Source organism: Coccomyxa subellipsoidea, assembly GCF_000258705.1.
Source record: "Coccomyxa subellipsoidea C-169, whole genome shotgun sequence".
NCBI lineage: Eukaryota > Viridiplantae > Chlorophyta > Trebouxiophyceae > Coccomyxaceae > Coccomyxa > Coccomyxa subellipsoidea.
This window is the reverse complement of record NW_005178028.1, coordinates 708623-731806: the sequence shown is the minus strand read 5'-3', so window position 1 is coordinate 731806 and position 23184 is coordinate 708623. Positions and strand designations below refer to the sequence as shown.

Below are 23184 nucleotides of genomic sequence, written 5' to 3'. Positions count from 1 at the left end.
TAGCAGAAAGATTCGGTCGTTGTTCCCAGGCAGCCATTCATGGATTCAAGTATTTCTCAGCTCGACGCTTCCAACCAGCTTCTTCCTCTTGCGCAATGTGGGCCTGGAGATTCAAAAAGTGATGAATGACTGGTCTTTCATTATTTAAGTTTTGTACCTCCAATGCAGGGGCCTGCCATGGTGAGGATCTCAAGTGTGCCGGCGCTACAGCGGGTGCAGAGCGCAGCGCAGCTGCTGGCGCAGAGGAGTGCCAGCTTCCAGGCAGCTGCCCCGCAGCCGCCCATGTTCCAGGATGGCGTGCTGCCTGATCTGGCTCCTGAGCTCCCGGTGCCAGAACCCCTCGTACCCCCTGACCGCGACATGCAACCCCTGGAGAAGCCCGACTCGGGCTCGATGCAGTTCGAGGTCACGGATGCTGACATGCTGGATGCCCTTCATGCCATCACTGGTGAGCACCGGCACCTTGAAGTAAATTTACTGATCAATATGCATCTTCATGAGCTTATATGAGCGTCTCGGTTGGATGAGATTTGATAGATTCCAACGCTCCGTAGTTTACTGGGGCTGTTGTGCTGGGCTGTTGGCTTGTTTCACTGAGTCGTGCAGTCGTACAATACCTGATCGTCTGAGATAGCACATTAAGTCAGGCCAGGCCTGTCCTTCAATACTCTTTGCTGCAGACCTCTGGGATGCAGCAAAAATTCTGAGGCCATGAATATAGCAGGGGCCCAGGCCTCAAATTATTTTGTGTTGCCTGCAGCCGATGACTTTATGGATGAGGCTGGACAGCCAGGGGGGACGCTGCGTCAGGAAGGGTGAATACCATCGATACGTCAGCAGAAGGAATAAACAGAACGTGCTAGAGCTGCCGGCGGTCTTCAGAGTGCCTTTTCGCAAGCATATTGTGCTGAACACACCTTGATCCAGAGCAAGCAATTTTCAGCACATTGTGAGGAAAGTAGAATAATTGTGTCTGTTGCATGCATGTTCAGTGACATATATGTTTTCTGAAGAGTCTGGTCGACCAGATATCAGCAGTGTTGGTGGTGGTGATTTTGTGATTTTGTGCCAGTCTCCCAGTTGCATCTTGTTATTGGGAGCCCCAGTATCCAGGTAAAACACTCCTTTGTGGAACATTCCTGCCTGCTGTCGTCGCTGCTGCATAGGATCAATGCCACATCAGCTAGGATGCAAAGCATTGCATTTTTCTATAATCCCCAATTTGATTTTTTCTCGCTTGGCTTCATGCCTTGTTGAGCTTCCCAGCTTCCCATTGTTAGAGTACACTAGTGCCACGCAGAGGACGTTCGTGGAATGCGTCTTGTGTGAGAAGAGATCTGCAGAGATTACTTTGCACTTAGGTGATTAGTATGTTCAGTGATGATGCTAGCAGAGCCATGGATGGTTCTGCAGCATATTTGCAGACTGATGCCAATAAATTGGATTGTAACGTTGAAAGATATGGTTACGAGAGATGACTATTACATACTGCCATGGCAACTCTGCAAATCATGATCAAGATGGCGAGAAGCTCATCTGTCCTGTCCCACTGGATTCTTTCTGCAACAAGAGTTCTAGATGGCATTTCTATTATTATTATTACAAAAATCTGTCTGGACCATAATTACTAATTGATTCCCTTCTACCTTCTACCCATTGACCCACAAGCGCAGCCTGATGGGAGGCTTTAAAAAGACCTCTGTTGCATGTTCAACCACCCTCTGCTCGGTCATCACAAGGTCCTCCATGGCTGTAGAGGGGTCAGCGCAATGTGCACATCATCCAGCGCCGATGTCAGGAGGATCTTGCTCGCCAGCCGCGCACTGCACAAGACACATGCTGTCAATACTTGACAAATGCGCAAGTACATGCACTGCATGCTATGCAGGGCTGCCAAAGACTACGTTCATCCTCATGGTGACCAGCTGTACCAGTGACACATGCTGCTGAAAAAGATTGCCAAAGACACACATCACTGCATATACTGATAGCGGAGTGCATTTGCTGAAGGCATTTAAGTGGCGAGAGGTTGGCTGCGCACTTTTTCGACACAGTTGTGCCTGAGGGTGACAGCTCTACAAGGGCTCGCAGGTCCTCAGGGCTGGGTGGAGGTATCTGAGCAAGGTACTGGTTGGGGATAGACACCACTGCTTCCATCACCCCTCGTCCCTCTGGTGAAAGCCCAACAACGCCTGCAGTGGCACTGCTCTGCTCAGCTTTCCGCTGCCATGCAATATTTATGTCACGAAAGGCTTCAGATTTGTGTGGAGTTTATTCACAACAGAAATTCAGCTAGGAGATGCAAACAGCCTCCAAAGGAGACGTGCAAGGCTAGCCACACCTGATCCTAAGACCTCCTCATGCTCTGCCAGCAAGTCCACTAGAAGTTGTCCCTCCCTGCCCCGCAGATTATGCCTCCTCCCTTGTGTATCGAACACCAAGACGTCCACCCTGCCACATCGACAAGAAAAATTCAAGTCACACATAGACCCCAACCCTGAGACCGTCTCAGACTACATCTCCACCACATTTTGATTGACCTTTAGTTTTTATCCACAAATGTAACATCTGGTATTGCTATACAGGGCAGATACTAAGGATGCATGCTGCCATATTATACATAGCAATCATGGCAAAGCAGAGGAACGCAACGCACAATTTATCAAATACTGTGGGACTGCTTTGCCATCTCCTGCACTCGATGAAGCTCTGAAGGGGCTGCCTGCTCTGTTGACCTATCCTCAAACACAGATTTCGTAGGGCCATCCCCCTTCGCCACTCCGTGCACTGCCACCTCGCGGCCAATTCTATGCAACGCAATCCTGCAATTGGGATATGATGTTCTTTGCCTCATCTACCGTCAAACGTGAAGGAACTCAACAGGCAGTGCAGCCTACTTTGGCTCGCCAAGCGCCTGTCGGTAGTTCCCTTGGAATCTTGTTGGATGCGTCCAGTGGACACGGCTTGATGGTTCAGACGTTTATTGAATGGTTCTGAGCATGTTCTGATAGTCAATCAACGTTACTGCATCGATGGCCACAATTCGATCTCATAATTGATCCACTATCCAACGTACCTACTTGAGCAGGTTAACGGCTACCAGGCCTGTTCAGAATACTAATTGCGCTCTGAAAAAATGGCTGTTAACTGGCCTGGAGTCTTGGGCCTTCTGGCCTGTACAGCTGGCATCTTTATCGGTGATGGCTCTTGCGACGTTCTGTTCAACATGCTCACATGGAAAGACACGAAATTGAATTCATATCCCTTTTTCGTATCTGCAAGCACTGATGATGATTATATTATTGCAGGAAAATTTCAGAAGGGCTTATACATGCCCCTTCCATACCCAGCCATCGTTCCTGTTGAGCTCATGGATCCCGACAACCTTCCAAACTTTGGCGAACTGAAGGCACGTCCAGCCAACTTACCAAGCATATCCGTGCTATAAAAGGCAGAATAGTAACGCCTGCCTCGTGGTATCTTGACCTTTGTGATGCATGCACCAGGGTGTCTATGCCTCAAATGAGAAGCTGCGTGGGGCGACCAAACTCTTCGAGGGGAAGATTCAGGGATCAGGTGAGTGCTGAGCACTCCTGCCTTACCGGTGCACGACACCCGGCATGAGCTGCAACATTTATAAGTGCTCTGGGAATATGGCTGTATGCTGACAGCGAGCTGCGCTGCGCAGAATCCGTGGCAGTGGCCAAGGATGGCTCGCTGTACATGCTGGACAAGTTCGGCTATGTGTGGAGGGCGCCTGCCAACGCAGCAGGAGGGTATGACTTGGAGAAGGAGCCGCTTGCGCATCTGGGCTCTGGCCGGCCCCTCGGATTCCACTTTGATGCCAATGGCAACCTCATTGTGTGCAACGCTGGCTCGGTGAGAAGCAACCCTTTTACGAGCAGACTACTCCCCAAGCACACTTCCAGGAGCCTCACAGCAGCGTGAAGCCTGCTATGAACTGAGATTTATTATTACGTAGGCCGCATCAATCATGCGCAGAATTTGCTCTTCCCTAAGCTGGTAGAAAGTCCACTGCGAGGCAGGGCCTTCAGCGAAGCATCAGGGACTCTGCGATAGCCGCCCAGCATCTCAGGCGCACACTCACTGACTCGAAGCAAATGCATTGCACTGAATGCATGGCTTCTGATTTCATACAACTGAGCAGGTGCAGTGTATTGAGTTCAGGGGCTTGTGATGTTGGAGAAGGAGAGCGGCAAAGTGGTGCTTCTGACAGCTCGCGTGAGCGCGGACGACCCGGTGGCGCCCGGCAGCTCCATTGACTACATCAATGACGTGGCAGTGGCGTCCAACGGCATTGTGTATTTCACCGACTCTGTTCGCGGTATCACCCCTGCCAAGAACCCCGGGGGCTTCTGGGACACCATGGCCGCCTACACGCTGTCACTGTTCAATGTGAGTGCCCCCTTCCTTGGACATCTGAGTACTACTGACCAAAGGAATACAGATGCCTGTGGGTAACATGAAAGGGGCCTTACCTTCGTTTCAACGAGGAAGGAGGCTGCAGAAGATTTTTACTTTAGGTCCATGACTACATTACCATTGGTGTCACTGCTGGGGAGAATTCAGCAGATCTAAACTAGTGCAAGCTAGGCCTGTTGGAACCTGGGAAAGTTGTCCCATGGCTTGGCATCATGCTGTGAGACCTACAGGACAAGGCAAGCTGTGGCAGCAAGCGCCAGCAGTGCAAGGCGTGTGTTTTGTGTTTGGAGGAGTGAAAGCATCAGGTCTGCGGTGCAGGGGAGGGCATCAGGGCGGCTGCTGTCGTACAACCCGGCGACGCGCAAGACACATGTGGTCAGCGAGGGCCTCTGGTTTGCCAACGGCGTGACGCTGAGTAAGGATGAGTCATTTGTGGCCGTTGTGGAGACAAACGTGCAGCGAGTCCACAGCGTGTGGCTGTCCGGCCCTAAGGTGCCTTCCTGTCCTGCATCTTCATGACAGCCCCGATGCATGTGCCAAGGAATGGCTCAAAGGTTGCTGAAAGACCATTGGTGACAACTTGTGATGCAGAGGTGCAGGTTCAAGTTCAGAACTGAAAACTTTCACCAGAGGTGCCCTGAGGAGCACAGGAGGAATACCTGACAGAGTGTTGGGAGCATGTGTGCCTTGCTCGTTTGACAATGGCACCTTTCTTGATCAATAGATCTACTGCCATGGCCTGGCTGGTCTTGCTGGCTATCGGTCGGGCATGCAAAAAGCGAATGCGCAAGTTGCTGACCTGGTCACACAGATACTCCGGAATGAAAGTGTGTCCTGGGTTTGTGTGTGCAGGCGGGCCAGAGGGAGGTATTGGTGGACAAGCTGCCGGGCTTCCCTGATGGCATCACCACCAGCTCTTCAGGCAGCTTCTGGGTCGGCCTGGTGGTCCCCAAAATGCCCATCGTGGCTTGGCTAGAGAGCAGGTGAGTGGCTGCAGACATTAAAGAAAATCACACAATCCCCGTTAGTAATATAAAAAACTGCGTGGTCAAGCATCTGCAAGCAATCAGTGAAATCCCACCTTTCGATGTTTTGTACCCAAAGATCTGTCGTGAAGCTTAGCAGTCGAAAGGGGACTGTGGGTCTGAGAAAGAAAATAGAAATGTCAACTAAAAACACACGTCTGGCTCGGGAGATGAGTGTGAATCCTGATACAGAAAGCGGGTGCTGCCCCTCCATCTTCAGCACCCCTGATGCCTTGTTGGAGCCAGTCTACCATCTTGGATATCTGCCATTCCCTCATCTTGCTCCGGCATGTCTTATGGAGTGGCACCTAAGCTTCTGCTTGCAAGCTCTTTTTCAGTGATAATGTTTGATTGGCACTCCACAAGATGTGCCAGCAGTGATTGAAGGGAAGGCAGATTGGTACGGTGTATGTCACTGAAGCAGGCCCGGAAAGAGGTTGTCATTTCTTATGCTCGGCTTGTGCTTGCCCTAGGTATGTGCGGTGGCTAGCTGCCTGGTTGCCCGAGCACATCAAGCCTCCCATCCCTCAGTGGGGTGCCATCGTGGAGGTACGCCCCTTCTATGTGCTCGACTCCTTCACACTGTGAGCTTTCAAGCAACAGATATCCACTTCTGTGTGCTTTTCTCCTTCACACTGTGAGCTTTCAAGCAACAGATCTCCACTTCTGTGTGCTTGACTCCTTCACACTGTGAGCTTTCAAAGATCTCGACCAAAATGATTATGGAGATTCAACTGACTGGACAAGTATGTGTCTTGGCATGCAGATATCTCCAGAGGGCGAGGCGTTGCGAGCATTGTATGACTCAGATGGTTCACATGTGAGCGCTGTTTCAGCTATAACCGAGTCGAGAGGACGGTTGTTCTTTGGAAATCTTGCTGGGGAGTATGTCAGCTTTTTGCCAACACCTGGCAAAGAATGAGTTGATTATGAAATTGCTACTGCATGACCAGCATGAGAGGGAGTGTCCTTTGCCTTGACAAGCACAAGTAGTCAGAATTGAAGGTATTGGTTACAATTAATACTGCAATTGCAGTGTTTAATTTACTTCTCTGCCTCACTTACCAAAAACACGCATTGAATGTTCTCATCTGCATCTCAACACCTTGTCTGTACATGCCCACAGCAAAATCTCCAGACTAAACAGCAAATGAATCATCATGTACAAGTTTTAAGATGCTTCTCTCCTCTTCTCTTCTCATCTCTCCTCTTCTCTTCACGCTGTTGTTCCATTATATTTCGACAACATTGTAGTTCAACAGGACATACTGCTGGTACTACAACTGAGCATGTACAAGTAAAGATACATTCTGAAAACCAAGCTCACATGCACTGATACAGCAACATATTATGACTAAGCTGCTCAGTAGATCTCGTTGTCACCCTCCTGCTGGCCCCAGTTGCCGAAGCCGATGGCTGCGAAGAGGAAGAAGCCCACCCAGACAGCCAGGGCGAAGGTTGCATACTGGGGGTTGACTTCTGTGTTGAGGGGGATGCCGATCTGACCCAGAGGGCCCTTGCCCTTGGTGAGCACCTCTCCAATCAGCTCTGATGCAAAGCCCTGGACAGCAGAAGTAACTTTAGTGGACTGCTCTGTTCCTTCGTCACTGACTCAGCAAGTTTTGGCATTCAATGTCAGAAATGAAAGTTCCTCAAGACAGAAGTTTGTCCATGCCTTCCAAAAATACAGCTTTGCTTGCACATTTGAGGAACAGCAGGCATAAGTGAGAGCAAGCAGGCTGCATACCAGCATGGCAACACGGCCGACGAACAGCTCGTTCTTCTTGGTGAACCCAAAGCCCTTGGATGTGCCAAAGTACTCCTGCATCAAAAGTTACCATCTGTCGGCTAATTGTCAACCTCCTTATTGCACTCCTCATTGCAAGCAATGCTCCGTCAAGCTTGGAGAAAAAGCTGAAATGCCCTGAAGTGAGAGCTGCTAAAGTACATATTTCCGATTGCAGCAATCGGCCGCAACAAACAGATCAGTGCCACAGATCGGCATCAATGCTATGGTTTCAGGCCTCACAATAACTGTGGGTAACCAAATTTTCTAGTCCTTAAATAACACTTGTGACAAGCAATGTAGATGCATACCGCAGGCTTGGAGGGGTCCATGGCCTTCTGTGTGGGGCCAGCAGGGCGCTTCCTGACATCAGCCTGGTTGTCCTCGTCAAAGGTGGGGCCGAAGGGGTTCAGGGCTGTGACAAAGTTGAATGCCTGCAGGACAGTCAGCAGCCTCATTACTCAGAGGCACATCAGCACACCCAATCTGTTCGGATCTCATGGTGTTCTCTAACGAGTCAAGGAGTGAGGCCTGCTCAGCTGTAAACAGGTGTGCCATATGTTCCAACCTCTGAAGGTAAGCATGATGGGATATGGGTGTTTAGCAGACACTTCAAGGTATATAAGAGACATACCACAATTCCGAAGACTGCCCAGTTGATGACGTTCTGTGGGAGCCTGGTCTCCAGCTGCAGCTGCCCCAGAGCTCCCCTGCCAGTCAGCAGCTCACCAATGACAGCGGAGAGGAAGCCAGTCACTGCAGACACACATTACTTTAAGTCTACTGTATCATGACCTAAAGCGTTGACATGATCGGAAGTGATGGGTTGATGTTGCAGGGTGATCACAGGATGACAATGATGACGAAATGCAAGTTCAGGGCGTACTTGCTGTGCGTCCAACCCAGATCTCTCTTCTGCGGGTGAAGGCACTCTGGAGGGGGTTTGTCTCCTTGGCGTCATCATACTGGACCTGCAACAGCATATCACATGTTTAGATATGGTGGTTCATAGTGGTATCCAATGGATCCTTCACAAAAACAAACGAGAAAAGGATCGAAGTTGGACAGACTTGCATATTCAGACACCCGAAATATAAGTTTGATACGAGCGACAATGACACTAACCATTGTCGATCAGGATATAACACTCTTTCAAGATTGGGGCAATCACTTAAAACGACATGGGTAAGAAAGCACACGACTGTGGCAATTGCACATGTCGGACGACCATGGAGTTCCTGATCACCCACCAACATTGGACTTTCCCTCTCATTGCCGGTAAGCGGTCTTAAAGAAGTTAACATTACATCCTGCTTTCTATAGTGCCATTGTAGACTAGAGAAAACCAAAGAAACTCACCTTGGCGATGTTGCCGAGCTTTCCCTTCTGGTTTTTTGGCTTCAGCGACGGGCCGCGGGCCATCGGGACGAGCGTCGTCTTAAGTGTGCGGGGCACAGAGACTGTGCGTGCAGGCAGGAACGGCCTGACGCTGCTTACTGAGTTCTTGAAGGACACTGCCGACATTGCAGGGTTCTGCATGATTGAAAGAGCCATTCTTTATGCGATTTAAGAAGCTTTAGATGTTGATCGTTTGCAAATGATTTACTCGATATTTTCTTCCGATTGGTTCTGTAGCGATGTCTATAAAGTTTATCAAAAGTGCAGGTTCTGTCGAGGACGACCAAAGTCTGCTTTTGGACAATTGGAAATAATGGATCTAGAAGCGGCGTGGCATCTTCAGCGTGCAGCCATGGAAGCTGCAGATTAATGTTTGGCAGCTACTTTGTGCACAAACTCTATCAAGTACACCTCGAGCATTCTGGATGCAGCTAGTCCGCAGGAATGGCTTACAAAGTCCTCACAGGTTTTCAACCCTCCTGCAACAGTCTCACATGAATCATTCAAGCACGAGCTCCCACGGCTTGACATGGGTCCTAGAAAATGTCAGGCCAGCCCCTGAAAAGGGCAAGGGCGGGCGGGGGCTTCCCCTGCTGCCGTAATAGTAGCTGAAACTTCGGGGCACTGCCCTGTCATCCCTGGGATTTCCCAGATTTTTCATTAGGGAGAAGCTGGTTCTTTCTTGGATCTGGCCTCCAAGTCGTTCACATTGCCTGAAAGTCAGGGGAGCCCCTGAGTCACAGCCACGTGGTCTCGGGGCGATGCCTTGATGCCATCTGGCCAAATCTGAATTCATCCCGGGGTTGCCCCGAAACCTTGCCCCTAGCCCTGGAGCAGGTTGGCCAATCTCTTGGGGGGCCCTGAGGGGTTGTCAAACCCTGCGAGCTCCTCATTGAATCACTGGCAGCGCGACCCAGTGTCCACATGACACTGTGTGACTCACTGCTGTGCCAGAGCAAGGAACAGTGCCATGGAGCATCCTGCTTGCTATCAGACGCTGCCAAAAAAAGTAGGCAACAGACCTGTCTGCATCCCTCATAAGAATTCTCTGAAGCTTTCTCGAAACTACTCTTGAGGATATTGTTGCATGCACGAAACAGCCATCTTCTCTCTTTCATGGATACTTCTGCAGATTTAGGGAAGAACCACTCAGCCAATGTGATGCAGGACTGTCAACACAGTACCTCTCAAATGATGCGCTGGGGACCAACAAACATAACACCGCCATGGAGCGCCAAAACAAACTTGCACTGTCACAGCAAGGAAGCTGCGGCTGACATTGATACGCACTTCAAATTCAAACTGAAATTCAAATGCGAACTCTCAAGTTCACTCATGGTCGTCCTTCACAAGGCGGGACAGGTAGCGGATCAGCAGCGAGCCCATGAAAATCTGAGCCAGCTGCCCCACAATGGCGGGGACTGAGAATAGCCCCTGCTGCGTAATGTCCGGTGTGATGTAGGAGATGACTGTGACTGCTACGGGCGCGCTCTTCTGACTCGCCATGATCAGCACCGCTATGCCCTCCTTCACAGGGAACCTGCACCGCATGACATCCTTTTGAGTCCTCAGTAACTGGTGCAATGCAGATCTTCACCGGGTCGCCAAGGATCACTCTCCTGTGGAATCACTACTCTGGTATCCGATCCTTGCTGTGAGACCATTTTCAGCGCTGGAATGCTCACACAGCAACCGGGCATGAAGCAGGGCAACTTGTGCGTCTGCAATGCGTTCTTCTCCGGCAAACCCCAGCTGACGAGCAGCCATTTGAAGAGAAATCCATAAAGACCAATGCTAAGTGCCCACCTGAATACTCCGACCACCACAGCATTGAAGGCGAGGTAGATGAGGTGCATGACCACGCTCGCCAGAATTACAAGCACCACTCGGTGGAAAGGCTGCGCCACAAGCACATCCCTGGCGCCCGACAGTGTCTGCCAGATGATCAGCGCCAGATTTGTGTGGCTGAATAGGCTCAGAGCCACCTTGTGCCGCCTCACAGCAGCATCCAGAGAGCTGCTGAGGCTGCAGGCGGCTTTGCCGATCACCGTGGGGACTAGCACGGTGAAGATGAGCTTCACCACGAGGCTGCCGGGATCCACGCTCACCACGTTGCTGCCCAGGAGAATCAGCTTGAGCTCGTAGGGCACCTGTTTAACACATGCAGCCCTTTAGGGATTAAAAGATTTACCACCCTGGATTCATTTAAAGGTTATATATGCTCCCCGATGCAAATTGGATCCCTGGTCCATGAACCGAACCAGTCTGATTCCTAGGTGCCCAGATTAAGGAAATGAAGTGACAGGCTCTCTTCCAGCCTGCACTGCATGTGCAAGCATGAATTCAAGCCAAGTCCACCTGTGAAACATTACTGCAGTAAGCCGATAGTGTGACAGCACCGTGACTATGCCGAGGAGGTTAGTTGCTACTGTGAGCAGCAGCGCGAGCGCCTGGTTGCCCTTCGCCGCGGCTGTGAGCGCCACTCCTACACCTGTTCAAGCATCAGCATCCATGTCAGCGCCATGTCAGATGCAGGCCAAATGAGGCAGACGCTGTCCACATCAACACCACATCAGATGCATGTCAGACAAGGCAAATGCTTCGGGCACATCCACATCATCGACCATGTTATGCGGGCCCTCAGCAGAATGCTCGGCAAAATAGGTATCGTATCCCTCTCTTTTGGTAGCTTTGCAAATCGCCAGGGGATCTCAGCAAGCACATCATTGCAGAGAGGTTGACATGGCGTTTAGGCGTGAATTAGAAGCGTGAACCTTTTTTCAGGCTGTGGGCCCATTGAGACACAACTGGCAGTTGAAGGGCGCAGGTAAGGCGCACCGAGGGTGGTGGGCACCACGCAGAAGATGGCCAGACCAATGTTAAATTCTGGCGGGGTGAGGTTGAGGCGCTTGGCCGCAAATCCAAGGCATGGGGTGAATGCGAGTATTGCCACGAGCCCATATATCAACCCGGGCCATTGCCTGATCGCACAGAGCACAAGCCCGTCAGGCATGCATGCTGCATTTCCTGTCTTCCAATGCACGCTGGATGTTGAGTCAATAAGCTTCATAAGCGGAGGTCAGAATGCAAGTGAATGGGCTGGTAGAGAGGAGTAAGCTTACTTGAAGGCTGTCTTAATTTCCTTGGTACGCAGCGTGAGGCCGGATACCAAAAATACAAAGAAGTTGTTCAAAGCCTGCAAACAATCACTTCCGTCATGCCCAGCTATGCATGCATGCCAGCCAGAAGAAACCTTGCAAAGACTATGACTGCTGCAGACTTCCCTCGATATGGTATTAGAACATTAGAACATTACATTGCAACCAAGAGCCAGATGCATGCATCAGGGAAATGCCACACCTGGACGACTCTGACATCCTTGATCTGCCAAGATCCCACCGTTTTGCCCGGCTGAGGCCATGATAGAGCCCACACCAGGGCCACCAGGAAGGCAAGGGGCAGATAGTTTGTGATCACGAACGCCTTGACTGCTTGCAGCCGCCTCACCCATAGCTGTCCAGCAGCAGCTGACTGGGTTGCTTGGACCAGTGGAACTGGGCGCTGTGCCTCAATGCCTGCACAATGTGGATCTCAATGAGGCCCTCCACTCACATTACTTTGCTTGCAGAAAGGGGTTGCTATCAGAGCCTTGGAGGCGCCAGGGGTGCTGCTTCAGGAAGGTGGCCAGGGCACACCCGAGATCGATGGCGTACGTGGAGCTAAAGCAGGTTCATCTCGTCTTTCAAGGGTGATGGTTGCCATCTATGGGATTTTTGGGCAGGCAGCACAGCTGCACGTGCTAGCTGGTTGCCAGCACAAATGAAGAAAAAGAGAGCAAATTCCGGCGTCTGCTGGCTTCACGGCGCGCGGTAATATCCAGAAAGCAGTGGATAATGTTGATCGAGGGCCATCTTCTCTGCTCTTGCAACGAGCCACCCTGTGTACAGCCCGATCCTCAGTTGAGGAGACAGTCGCCAGCAGATAACCTAAAGCTCAGGAAAGTGAAGATCGAATCCTTGCATTCCAGAATTGATAATCGGATTGGTTGGCTCCAGCAGCAGCATTGTTGGGAGCAAGGATTGGGAGCACAAGAGAGTGCACGTGGTGGCGACCTGTGCCGGTGACCAGATCGGTTACGTTACTGTCCTGTTTCGAGACTTTGCCTTCGTCGGCGGGACTTCTGGCCCAGAAAGAGTCATCTGCGAAGGCTTCACGCAGTTCTGCACACGTCACTGGCGACTGAGATGTTGAGAAATTGTTCTCCAGGCCTTGGCCGGCCCATTGTGCCGGGAAAAAGACAGTACGCACCGACTCGGATTCCGGGATTGAGGTCTGCGTCACGAGTCAGTCGGAGGGGCTGCCCTCGCTTCAAGGTTGTGGCGTTTGCGCCGGAGACCTCTCGTGCGGTGCCTGAGATCGTTTCTCCGCTCGGGGTGAGCTGCTGCTGCACGCGGCTCGTCAGTCGTGATTGGGATCAGAAACGCATATATAGTGTAATTTGCCTGCCCGCACGTCGTCGTGAGACACTTATACTTTATTCAGTTGCAACAATGTGACTTTTGCTGTGCGGTATGTCCTCAAAGCAAGACATCGGTCCCTCTTGGTATCTGTGTGGTGGCAGGCCCGCTGGGTAGAAGCTTTGTCTTTGCCCTTCTGAGAGCACTGGCGAAGCACTGCATCATTGGCTTTGAGACATTTGCAAAGCTCAGACGTGGCCCCGCTCTTGCAACACTGGTATTTTCGGCGAGCCTCAGGGGCCTTGGCTCACATTCGGCAACTTACTGCTGTTGTCCAACTTGCCCGTAAGAGGCGGAGCAAGGAAAGCAGGGTTGCATACACGATACACACGCTATTTTCATCTCATTAAATTTGACTGTCAAGGCTGATTAAGGTTTCAAGGACAAGGCATACTAGGTCATGCTCTTGTGTCAGCAGAGACCCACTCAGCAGCTGGTCCCAGTCAGCAGAGATGTCTGTTAGCAAAGTGAGCAGCTGCATTGACATGGCAATGCATGCTATGTGCAGGGGGACACAGCGCTCCACACCCCGCAGAATGCTCAGGCAAAATTCCTGACAGCAGATTGGGCATCGGCCTTCACCTCCCAGCGTGACGAGTTTGACTACTGGGTCGACACTGTGGAGGGGACCATCCCGGATTATCTTAATGGTACCCTTTTCCGCAACGGGCCGGGGAACTTTGGTGCGCTCTGCTCTGTAATGGAGTCGGCCTCCTCTCTGGCATGTCAAGGCCACCTTGTTTTCGGCATGATCATGTCCGTGATTTCATTGACGATGCAGTGTCTCTGTTGTGCGCGCAAGCAAGCAATTGCCTGTGGGCTCTGCGCATCTGCACTTCAAAAGCACTTGCCAGTGACATGCGCGCTGTCATGCTGTGTCGGTCAAGGTGCCGCTACATGCTTGATAACATATGGTTGAATGTGTTGGGACTCTGCGCAGAGCGTGGAGGACAGCAGTACCACCACATGCTGGATGGTGATGGTTACATCAGCGCCTTTTCCTTTGCTGGCGACAACCAAGTGCATTTCAGATCGCGCTACGTGCGCACCAGGTGAGAACTGCGGTTCTGTGACAAATGATGTAAGCAGACTCGGGCTTCGTCACATATTTTGAGACATCACAGCCTGTGCAGCAAGTATGGCAGCAATGCATGCGTCTAAATAAGTCTTACCCCCAAGCATCTAAGCAGGCCGGAGGTTCCTGGGGAGAGGCATTCCTCTGAGCCTCACAGCCACTGTTGACAACAGACATGCCTTCTGGCTGATGTTTGCTCACTCAGATTGGGCAAATAATAATGAGTATGAGAAGTGCTGGGGCGCTGCAGGGAGTTTGTGAAGGAGCAGAAGGCGGACAGGGTCCTGTTCCGCAACACCTTTGGCACGCAGCCGCTGGGGGGCGCAGCCACGAACGCATTCAATCTGCGCCTCAAGAACCCCGCCAACACCAATGTGGTCGAGTGGGGCAACCGCCTGCTCGCCCTCTGGGAGGTGCGGCTCTGCATAACTATTAGGAAATACTGCCCAAGTACATGCAGATATGCTACTTTGATTCAGGCAGGGCCACTGCTCTCTAAGAGACTGGTGCCTCTCCTTGTGGCATGCGAAGTGTTCGAATGTTCATTTCTCCATAGGCATGCTGCATATATATATAGAAGACATGGGTACCTTGAAGACTCTTCATGCAATGGCCAGTACTGTAGGCAGAGGTCATCAATCTCTCAAGCATCACTTCACCCCAGCCTGCTGTTGGCTATAACAGGCACGGTGTATGGTTGCATGCAAAAGTCCATAGTGGTCAGATTCAAGAAATGCTGGCATGCAGGCTGGGCCGCCATATGCACTGGACCCATGGAGTCTGGACACTCTGCGAGGCAGCCCTGACCTGCTGGACGGGTTGCTCATCGATGGCATCGCCCCTTCCACCACTGGCAGCGACTTCCTGGATCAGGTGACTTCCGCTGCTGCCCTGAAGATCTTTGTGCAATTGCTTCGTCTGGTTCCATTACTCATGCATGTGGTTAGCTGCTCTAGAACATCGTCATTCACCATGCATGATGGCCGCACTGAGCCTGAAAAGATGCATCTGCATTGCACATGCCTGCATGATAAATCATGAGAGTGGTGAACAACCAGAGTTCACTGTCAGATCAGCTAAAACAATTGTCTGACTGTGGTGCAGGCCATCAATCTAGGCTCTGCCATGACAGCGCATCCCCACATCGTCACAGGGTCTGACCCCAAAGACAAGCGCATGATCACCTGGTGCTGGAGGAGGTACGCCATCCGACCTCAACAATGAGTAATGGCACATGAGCTGTGCATGCATCCGGTTGGCGCCATTCATTCCTGTCGCTGGAAGATACGGGCTCCTGGATTTGCCACATGCAGCGACAGGCCTTTGCAACCAACTGCATGGAAGAGTGCTGCGGGCAAACTTGTATCAACATGAGTTGCAAAGAATCTGCCGCTGTATCCGTGCTTCAATGCATGCATGGTGTGGGGTGATGCAGATGAGAGATGCATGAAGGCAAGTCTGCATGTATTATTTGCAGGGGACACAGTTTATTCTGACGATGTCTCTTTTGCTGTGCAGCCTGCTCAAGCCGTTTGGGGATGCAGACATGTCCATTGGCATCACAGAGTTTGGGCCCGACTGGCAGAAATTGGGAGGCAACAGCTTTGTCATCAAGCATTGCTTCTTCAACCCCCATGACTTTGCTGTCACCAGTGGACACCATGTCTTCTTCCAGGTTTCTTCTGTGCTTCCTGCACGCATTCAATGCAGTTGCTATTGTCATGCATTATCCTAGTGGCACAGAGTACTTACCTCGCAACATTTTGGTCTTGCCCTGAAGCTCCCTGCATCCGCAGCGTTTGCACAGATGTATGTATTTTTGCATAACATTAAATGACACACATGCATGGCAGTGCGCAGCCATGCCCCTTGTCCCAGCCCTGTGCATGCTTCAGAGAATCACAAAATATCATAGCATTTCTCAATTTCATGAATACCTGTCTTATTTCTTTATGTGTCTGATGCTGCAGAATGAGCTGGACTTTGACATGCTGCCATACTTGGGCGGTGTGAAGGGCCCTGCGCAGTGCATCAAGTTTGCATCCAAGCCTATGAAGGTCCATGTACTGCCGCGCTCCGGCCGCGACCACAAGGTATGTAGTTTTACCAACCCTGCCTCTCAAACTTTATTTGCAGTGGTGTAATATGTAAGGTATCTACTTTTCAGCAAGCCGCTCTACGAAAATTTTGACAATGAATGGGCTAAAGTATTTAGCATTTTTTGTACGGTTACATCACATTTGTAATTAATCGGTGCTATCTGCTGCCTGCCTGTTCGATTTATCTGAAGTCGCTTCAATATTCTAAATTTTGTGCTCTTTGGCATCTGGGGCAATTGTTGATCAGAATTCATGATTCACCTTTGATTAATAATTAATATATGATGGCAGGTGTTCGAGACGGAGTCGACATTCCTGATCCACCACGCAAACGCATTCGAGGATGGCGATGAGATCGAGGTGAGCCTTGCCAGCTGAAACAGCCTTCAGTCATACTGAGAAATCCACGTGGCAGGCCAAGCAGATGGTGTCATATAATCGTGATGCACTTTGGCCTGATCTGTGATGTGTATTTTCTGAGGAACCCTGCAAGGCTTTGGGTGAATTGAAAGGCTTCATCTGGAAAAGATGAAGGATTACCAATGCGCAGGATACATTGGTATCATTTTGATAACTCCCTGTCGTCAAAATGAAATGATAATTTTGATACTGCCTGGCGCAGGTGTGGTCGAGCGGTTGGGGCCCTGAGGCGCTGGCCAAGCTGGACCATGCGAGCGGCATGCTTGGCAGCTGGAAGGTTGTCCTGGCAGGAGACTTCACCGGCATCCCCTTCACCACCCTCTGGCGCCACAGGTCAGGGTGGATTATCTCTCTGTTGGTATTGCATTTCGCAGTACCCTATGGCCTCGAAGCAGGGCAATGTATTGCATGGCATGCAATGGCAGTTATGCTTGAAGACAGTTCTGGCCGGTCTACGGAGCACTCAGTTCTTAAGCTATCGCGGCGTATTTTGAGCTTCTCGCACAGATGCCTGCACTACACTGTGACTCCCCGTGTGCCGCCTGTATTCAGCTTGAGATTGCTGTTAAGCATCACAGAAGAAGGAGTGCGGCCTGCTTGACTTGCTACCCTTGCCAATATCCGTTACATCTTCTCTCTGACTTCAAGGCATTTTTCCTAAATCAATAATGAAATGTCCCTGGCTGCAGGATCAATATGGTGACAGGGGAGGTGAAGCGAACAGCAATGGTTGAGAGCCAGAATATGGATCACCCGCGCGTCAACCCCCTGTTCTATTCGCGCTCGACCCGCTACGTCTACTTCAACGCGTCACAGGTCGCCGACATCCCCGGCGAGGCCGGGCCCCCGCAGGTTTGATACTTATTTCCCTCGGCTTCATTTGTCGTGTTAAACTAAGAAAGAGCCTGCCTAGAGCATGCGCAGCACAGAGACCATGTCATGCAGTAACCATGTTGTCATGTGTTCAACCATGCTGCTCATGCTTTTGGTAGGTTCTGAATTATTGTTCTACTTGGTGATGGCAGCCAGCAATCCTGTCGGCCAGACCATGAAGCATTCCTGTGACGGCCCGAGATGAGGCCTTCGTGATAAGTTTTATCGAGAGCGTGTTGAGGCCTGGCAAAGATATGCACGAGCAGAGATGAGCACAACTTGACATTTTCTGTGCCTGAGCTGCTCTTCGGACACCTCATTGGGCGTGTTGCGCTAATTGGGGCTTGCCAACGCAACACACCTGAAGATGGTGTTTGACGTGCCTCTTAGCCTCAGCATGAACTGCATGTCTCTGCCTGACACCAGCAGACGGTGTCAGGCCTGAAGGGCAGCCTCAGCATGGGATGCATGCTAGTGCACTGCATTTGCAGGTGGCGTTTGAGCTTGAGCTGAGCATGAGTGTAACGTGCGCGCAGGTGTTTGTGCGCTTTGACACGCAGACGGGCAAGTCTCAGAGCTGGAGCCCTGGGCCGCGGTGCTTCTGCGAGGAGCTCATCTTTGTACCCGGCCCGGCCGGCGCTGCCAAGGAGGATGATGGCGTGCTGCTGGGCATGGTGTTCGACGGGGAGACCCAGCGATCCTCCCTTGTGGTGCGCAACAATTCGAATGCTCTTGGAAACCCTGTGAGTGACTGTGCATGTGAGTGTCTGAGTGATAAAACCCTTTGCAGCCACGCCAAGGGCTGATCAAATCACCGCCCATTGGTAGTGATCATGTCCTGGCAGCCACGAGCTCATCCGGCATGTGAAATTGACCTCTTTTGCCCCCAGAACATTGTCCTAGACAAGAAGGCAAGAATTGCATCAGGCTGGAGACACTGGGAATGCAATGTGGTCAGAGGAGCAACTTGCAGTACGTCTGCCGTGCATGCTGAGCCTCGGTGTGAGCAACGGAATTTTATGAGAACAGGAGCTGTGCTGCATGTGCTCTGCTTGCACTAGTAGACGTAGCATGGCATTGGATTGATGGTTGGTTACTGACAGGAGATTGTAATCCGCAGGTGATGGATGCGTCTGATTTCACCAAGGGGCCTCTGGCGCGCATCCACCTTAGTCATCACCTGCCACATGGGCTGCACGGCGCCTACTCTGACAACTACTACGGTCCCCCCACGGACCCCTACCTGCCATGAGGGGGACCATACCACGGTCCCCTCGCAGACACCTACCTGCCATGAGGGGGACCATACTGTGTCGAATGTGGACCTCGCTGCTCAGAATTTGGGCTATCCTGGTGCCCTTTGGATGCTACTGATCAGAACGGTGCAGATGTGAGAGAGAGCAACGGGTCATGGGGCTGAGAATTGCAGCCCAGAATTTGAGAAAGAGTGCGGCGAGCAGATTTGATCAGCCTAATTTGGTGGCTGCGAGTTGGTATTGCAGATGTTGACATGAGCGAAGGAGCTCAATTTGGGACAGCGATGGCCTTCAAGAAATGGAACACCCTCAGAAGTCTAGACAAGATCACTTTGCCTTGCAGTATAACTCTAGGCAATGCATGATTGTGCTTGCTTGATTGCCATAGGGTGCTTTGAGAAGCAGCTTGTACCAACAACGCACGAGAAGATCAGAAGAAGGAACAAGATAGGAAATTGGGAGAGATCATTGTGGAATGGATGCTCAGAGCACCTATCAAATATTCAGATTAGTCGAGGAAGCAACTGTTTGCCGCATGTGCTTGTTTGTTTTTGTACACCACTTCATGCGTTAAGCAAGGCAGCGTCTCTCGCTTGTACACTAGGAAGTGTTTGTTGGCAGAGAGGAAGGCTTCCCATTCATTCAAGAACGCTGTAGGCACAGCTGACTTTTACCCATTCACGGCTTTGCAGCCTTCTTTGGAAGAGCGCGTTACAATTCTCAGGCCTATTTGAAGAGCGCGCTGCATTTCTCATGCCTCTTTTCTGCTCCTGCACTAGCGCAGTTAGGCTTCCCAGGAGGAAGGCAAGACAATAAATTGCTGGATGCCAAACCCTAGAAGTACTTGCTGAGTCCTCGCGAAGTGCACAGGGCGGCTAGAGGCATCCTGCTCTAGTTAGGCCGATCTCCTCCTGGATTACCCCAGAGCAGGACATAAGACAGGCATTGTTTAGGCCAATATCTGGTGCCCGGGTCTTTTAAGGCTAGCGCTTCTTAGCTCCAGGGAGAGGAATCAGGGGGAAGAACTTCCAGGTTATTCCCCTGAGATATCCAGCGCTGAACAGCAAGACCTGGCTGCCACAGCACAGGGCCTGACCACAATGGGGTCGAACGCATGCAAGAGGTAGCGTTTCAATCTAGCATTCTTCCATTGTTGCAGCAAATGCAGCACCAAGAAGCTCTTTGCTGGTTTGCTTCAGAATGGGTTGTGATTATTCAGAAGTGGCATAGTCAGCAAGTGCTGGGATGTACATCATAGGAACTTTTCCTGCATCACTTTTTCTGGACCTTATGCTAGAGATGTTGCCAGCACTTTCAAGGCTGCAGGTTGCAGGCCATGCCAGGGATGAGAGCCCTTAGAGTGCTTCAGTGTGCAAAATCATGATCCTTTTGACCAAGCCTGTGTTGCTCTTGGAAGCTTCAATTGCTTTGCTTTGACCCTTTGAAGCGCTTCATCCTGTGTGAATCTGTTGCTCACTACTTCTTCGTTGCCTTCAAACTAATGATAATTGGAGATCTATGCAATGCGGCTTGCTGTGTACTTTGAATTGAGCTCATGTAAATGCTTGCCATGTTACGTGCTGCAAAGCTGCATTGCAATTGTGACAACAATTGTGAGTACCGTCTGGGCCCCGGCCACACCACTTGGCACCACCTGGCAGGCTGTGCATGCCATCAGCAGTTGCAAAGGGGACATCCTGTCTTCATGTGGATTCCCTACCTTGCCTTGTATTGCATCATACATGCATGTCTTAAACTCAAAGCACAACAGCGCCCAGGCCTAGGCGCCTGCCAGATCAGCTGATCTGCAGCCGGCCCCTCTTGCAGACGTAGGCCCTGCCCAGGAGCAGAGGAAGATAATGACCAAATCATTGCAGTCCACGTCAATTTATCCTTGCATAACTTCCACAATGCTGCAGGATTGTCCAGCATGCAAATGCTGACTCATCTATGATGTGGCTTGTTGGGAACGCCGCCAGCTGGAAGCCCGCTTGCACAACACCGCGCATGCAACATTGATCTCGAACGAATCGTTCGGAACGAACTCTTCTCGAGCTCAAGAACATTGCAAGTGGCACGAGAAGCAAGGCATTTAGATCACGTTGTAAAGAACCGGTTGACCTCTCACAGACACTCCAAAACAACGAGATTGTAAAACTTAGGACCTTTGCTCCGACTATACAGCAGATATCTTTTGTAGTTTATAAGGCACAATTCTTCAAGAGTTTGATCATACGAGATATCCCAGTCGTGCATGGTGATAGGGACGGATTCTGTCACGATAGTTCGATAGCGTGATGACTCAGAAAGCAGTCCTTGCCTCTTACACGAGGGATTGAGAGCATCAAGGCCGCGATGACGACCCACTATCTCCGGAATTTTGTCGAGAATGTCGCCGAAATGCCGGCAGAGCTTGCTCGGAGATTCAAGCTGATGAGGGACCTTGATGAGAAAGCACACGCCCTGCAGGCGGAGGCAGAGGCAGCTTCACGCAGACATCTGGAAGAAGCGGGACAGAAGGTGCATACTTTGATCTCGTACCAATCAATTTTGCCTGCCATGCGCTGACGCGCAAGGGTTTCATCGGGCCACTTCAGTCGCAACATCGAGTCATTTCCTTTGAGAAGTGACATAGGATGTCCAACACACTTAAAGTAAATTTCCGTGCCCGTAGCTTTGTAGCTGTGCAATCTTCTCTCCTCAATTTTATAGTCTTATTTCATTGCGCAGGCGGAAGCAGTAGAGGCTTCACCTCCTTCCAAGCGGCTGCGCACTGCACAAGCTGCTGCCCAGAGCACTGCAGCGGCCGCTGCAGCTTTAGATGAGAAGATCGAGGATGACATGAGGAAGGTGAGAGACTCCCTGTTGTGTCCATAGGCATGCGTGCGTGCTGATACTGCCTGTCAAGGCCGCAGTTGGCTGTTCGCTGACCCGACTCCTATCTTTTGTGCAGTTGTTGCACTACTCAGAGGAGAAGATAGGCCTATCCCAGCAGATATACGACTATGTGGATCAGAGGATCCGGCGCTTGGACAAGGACCTGAAGGCCTTCGAGTCAGACATCAGCAAGGAGCGGGCTCGGCTTGGCATCCCAGTGAGTGCCCCACATCTTTGCTGCTATTCTGTGCCTATCTGTCCATCATTGGATGGACATTGAATTGCAACAATATCTCTCCCATGAAGGGCAGCACAACTCTGCAGCTGATCTCTGCTTGTCCTTCCATCCATGTAGGGGTGTATGTTGCTTTTTAATATGACTGGCCGGCTCTGTGCAGGATGGTGAGACAGCGACTGGGATGCTGCCGCAAGCAGATGAGCCATCAGGCACAGGCAGGGGGATGCGGACGAGTAAAAGGGGTGGGCGTGGTGGCGGCAGGGGCCACTCAAAGCGGGGTGGCCTGCAGTCTGCCCACCTGATGGGACGCGGTAAGCTTACTTTCTTACAAGCACGTTAATTCGTCCCCTGCCGGCGCTTGCATTGCTGCTGCTGTCTGAATGTTGAACAGTGGCCTGTGGACGCTTGCATACTGGAGGCACCCATTTTGACCTCTGTATTGCCAGGACAGCGATGGTGTCTCACGTGACAGTCTCTCTGTTGAAGAGCTCGGCTGAGTTCCATGATTGAAATGAACAGTTGCAGGCTTCTCTTGGGACTGTGGCCAGGTCTCAGGGATTGGACCATCAATACTAGCCTGTGATCTGGACCTTCACCTCAGTTGCCTCACAAAATCTGGTCCCGTCGGCATTGAAAGAAACTCTGGTTGTCACAGGTCCAGGGTTGCCGCCGCTGGAGGCAGCGGAGGCGAGCGGGGGGTCAGTGCTGGACCCGACAGAGCCGGTGTACTGCTACTGCCGCCGGGTGAGCTTTGGGGAGATGGTGGCCTGCGACAACCCGGACTGCGCGGTGGAGTGGTTCCACTTTGAGTGTGTGAGCATGACAGAGCAGCCCAAGGGGAAGTGGTACTGCCGCGACTGCGAGGCGCTCAGAAAGGCCGGCAAGCTGCCGGACGCCTGATGCCCTGTCTGTAGACCACAAGAGGGTGCATGCGTGACAGTGATTGTGCGAGCGCCAGATTCTGCAGCTGCCATGGCAAGTCCTTGTGTGAGAAGAGTGTGTGCGATTCACATGGTGATGGACACCCCTGCTCGATGCTCTGAGGTTTGTCAGCACCTTGCGCCGGGTGTTTGTTGTGGAAACTGAGTGGACAGCAAGTCTTTCGCAATGGTAGAGAAATAAGCGCTCCTTTGCAAGCATAACTTGTATTGGACCGCATTCAATTATTGATCATCAA

General features: G+C 51.3%; 8 protein-coding genes across 8 annotated transcripts; 5 read left to right on the top strand and 3 right to left on the bottom strand.

The window, feature by feature from the left end:
* Positions 1 to 162: 162 nt before the first annotated feature.
* Positions 163 to 819, top strand: COCSUDRAFT_57639 (hypothetical protein; the record flags this gene model as incomplete). Its single annotated transcript, XM_005644979.1, has 2 exons — positions 163 to 448; positions 761 to 819. The coding sequence occupies 2 exons, from the start codon at positions 163 to 165 to the stop codon at positions 817 to 819; spliced, it is 345 nt and encodes a 114-aa protein (XP_005645036.1).
* A 338-nt stretch (positions 820 to 1157) lies between these two features.
* Positions 1158 to 1464, top strand: COCSUDRAFT_33988 (hypothetical protein; the record flags this gene model as incomplete). Its single annotated transcript, XM_005644978.1, has 1 exon — positions 1158 to 1464. A coding segment is annotated over exon 1 (194 nt), but the record flags the coding sequence as incomplete, so codon positions are not given.
* A 3-nt stretch (positions 1465 to 1467) lies between these two features.
* Positions 1468 to 2682, bottom strand: COCSUDRAFT_54335 (hypothetical protein). Its single transcript, XM_005644977.1, has 4 exons — positions 2657 to 2682; positions 2342 to 2451; positions 2042 to 2192; positions 1468 to 1823 (listed from the first exon to the last, which is right to left on the bottom strand). Exons 3-4 carry the CDS (start codon positions 2155 to 2157, stop codon positions 1733 to 1735), a joined length of 207 nt encoding a protein of 68 aa, XP_005645034.1. The 5' UTR covers positions 2158 to 2192; positions 2342 to 2451; positions 2657 to 2682; the 3' UTR covers positions 1468 to 1732.
* An 815-nt stretch (positions 2683 to 3497) lies between these two features.
* Positions 3498 to 6390, top strand: COCSUDRAFT_37777 (strictosidine synthase; the record flags this gene model as incomplete). The annotated part of the gene is made up of 7 exons (XM_005644976.1): positions 3498 to 3576; positions 3689 to 3879; positions 4189 to 4416; positions 4762 to 4935; positions 5296 to 5426; positions 5942 to 6017; positions 6235 to 6390. The coding sequence occupies 7 exons, from the start codon at positions 3498 to 3500 to the stop codon at positions 6388 to 6390; spliced, it is 1035 nt and encodes a 344-aa protein (XP_005645033.1).
* A 441-nt stretch (positions 6391 to 6831) lies between these two features.
* Positions 6832 to 8676, bottom strand: COCSUDRAFT_43923 (hypothetical protein; the record flags this gene model as incomplete). The annotated part of the gene is made up of 6 exons (XM_005644975.1): positions 6832 to 7029; positions 7216 to 7290; positions 7566 to 7688; positions 7889 to 8010; positions 8141 to 8225; positions 8614 to 8676. The coding sequence occupies 6 exons, from the start codon at positions 8674 to 8676 to the stop codon at positions 6832 to 6834; spliced, it is 666 nt and encodes a 221-aa protein (XP_005645032.1).
* A 1305-nt stretch (positions 8677 to 9981) lies between these two features.
* COCSUDRAFT_43922 (hypothetical protein) lies at positions 9982 to 12414 on the bottom strand (the record flags this gene model as incomplete). The annotated part of the gene is made up of 7 exons (XM_005644974.1): positions 9982 to 10192; positions 10459 to 10802; positions 11052 to 11143; positions 11491 to 11633; positions 11775 to 11848; positions 12013 to 12227; positions 12366 to 12414. 7 exons carry the CDS (start codon positions 12412 to 12414, stop codon positions 9982 to 9984), a joined length of 1128 nt encoding a protein of 375 aa, XP_005645031.1.
* COCSUDRAFT_57634 (carotenoid oxygenase) lies at positions 12357 to 18888 on the top strand (the record flags this gene model as incomplete). Its single annotated transcript, XM_005644973.1, has 13 exons — positions 12357 to 12380; positions 13678 to 13852; positions 14110 to 14221; positions 14495 to 14657; positions 14992 to 15117; positions 15349 to 15443; positions 15763 to 15919; positions 16215 to 16337; positions 16635 to 16703; positions 16966 to 17096; positions 17453 to 17615; positions 18173 to 18346; positions 18757 to 18888. The coding sequence occupies 13 exons, from the start codon at positions 12357 to 12359 to the stop codon at positions 18886 to 18888; spliced, it is 1644 nt and encodes a 547-aa protein (XP_005645030.1).
* A 2041-nt stretch (positions 18889 to 20929) lies between these two features.
* On the top strand, positions 20930 to 22907 carry COCSUDRAFT_30639 (hypothetical protein; the record flags this gene model as incomplete). The annotated part of the gene is made up of 5 exons (XM_005644972.1): positions 20930 to 21412; positions 21656 to 21742; positions 21846 to 21986; positions 22168 to 22249; positions 22663 to 22907. Exons 1-5 carry the CDS (start codon positions 21248 to 21250, stop codon positions 22905 to 22907), a joined length of 720 nt encoding a protein of 239 aa, XP_005645029.1. The 5' UTR covers positions 20930 to 21247.
* Positions 22908 to 23184: the final 277 nt, after the last annotated feature.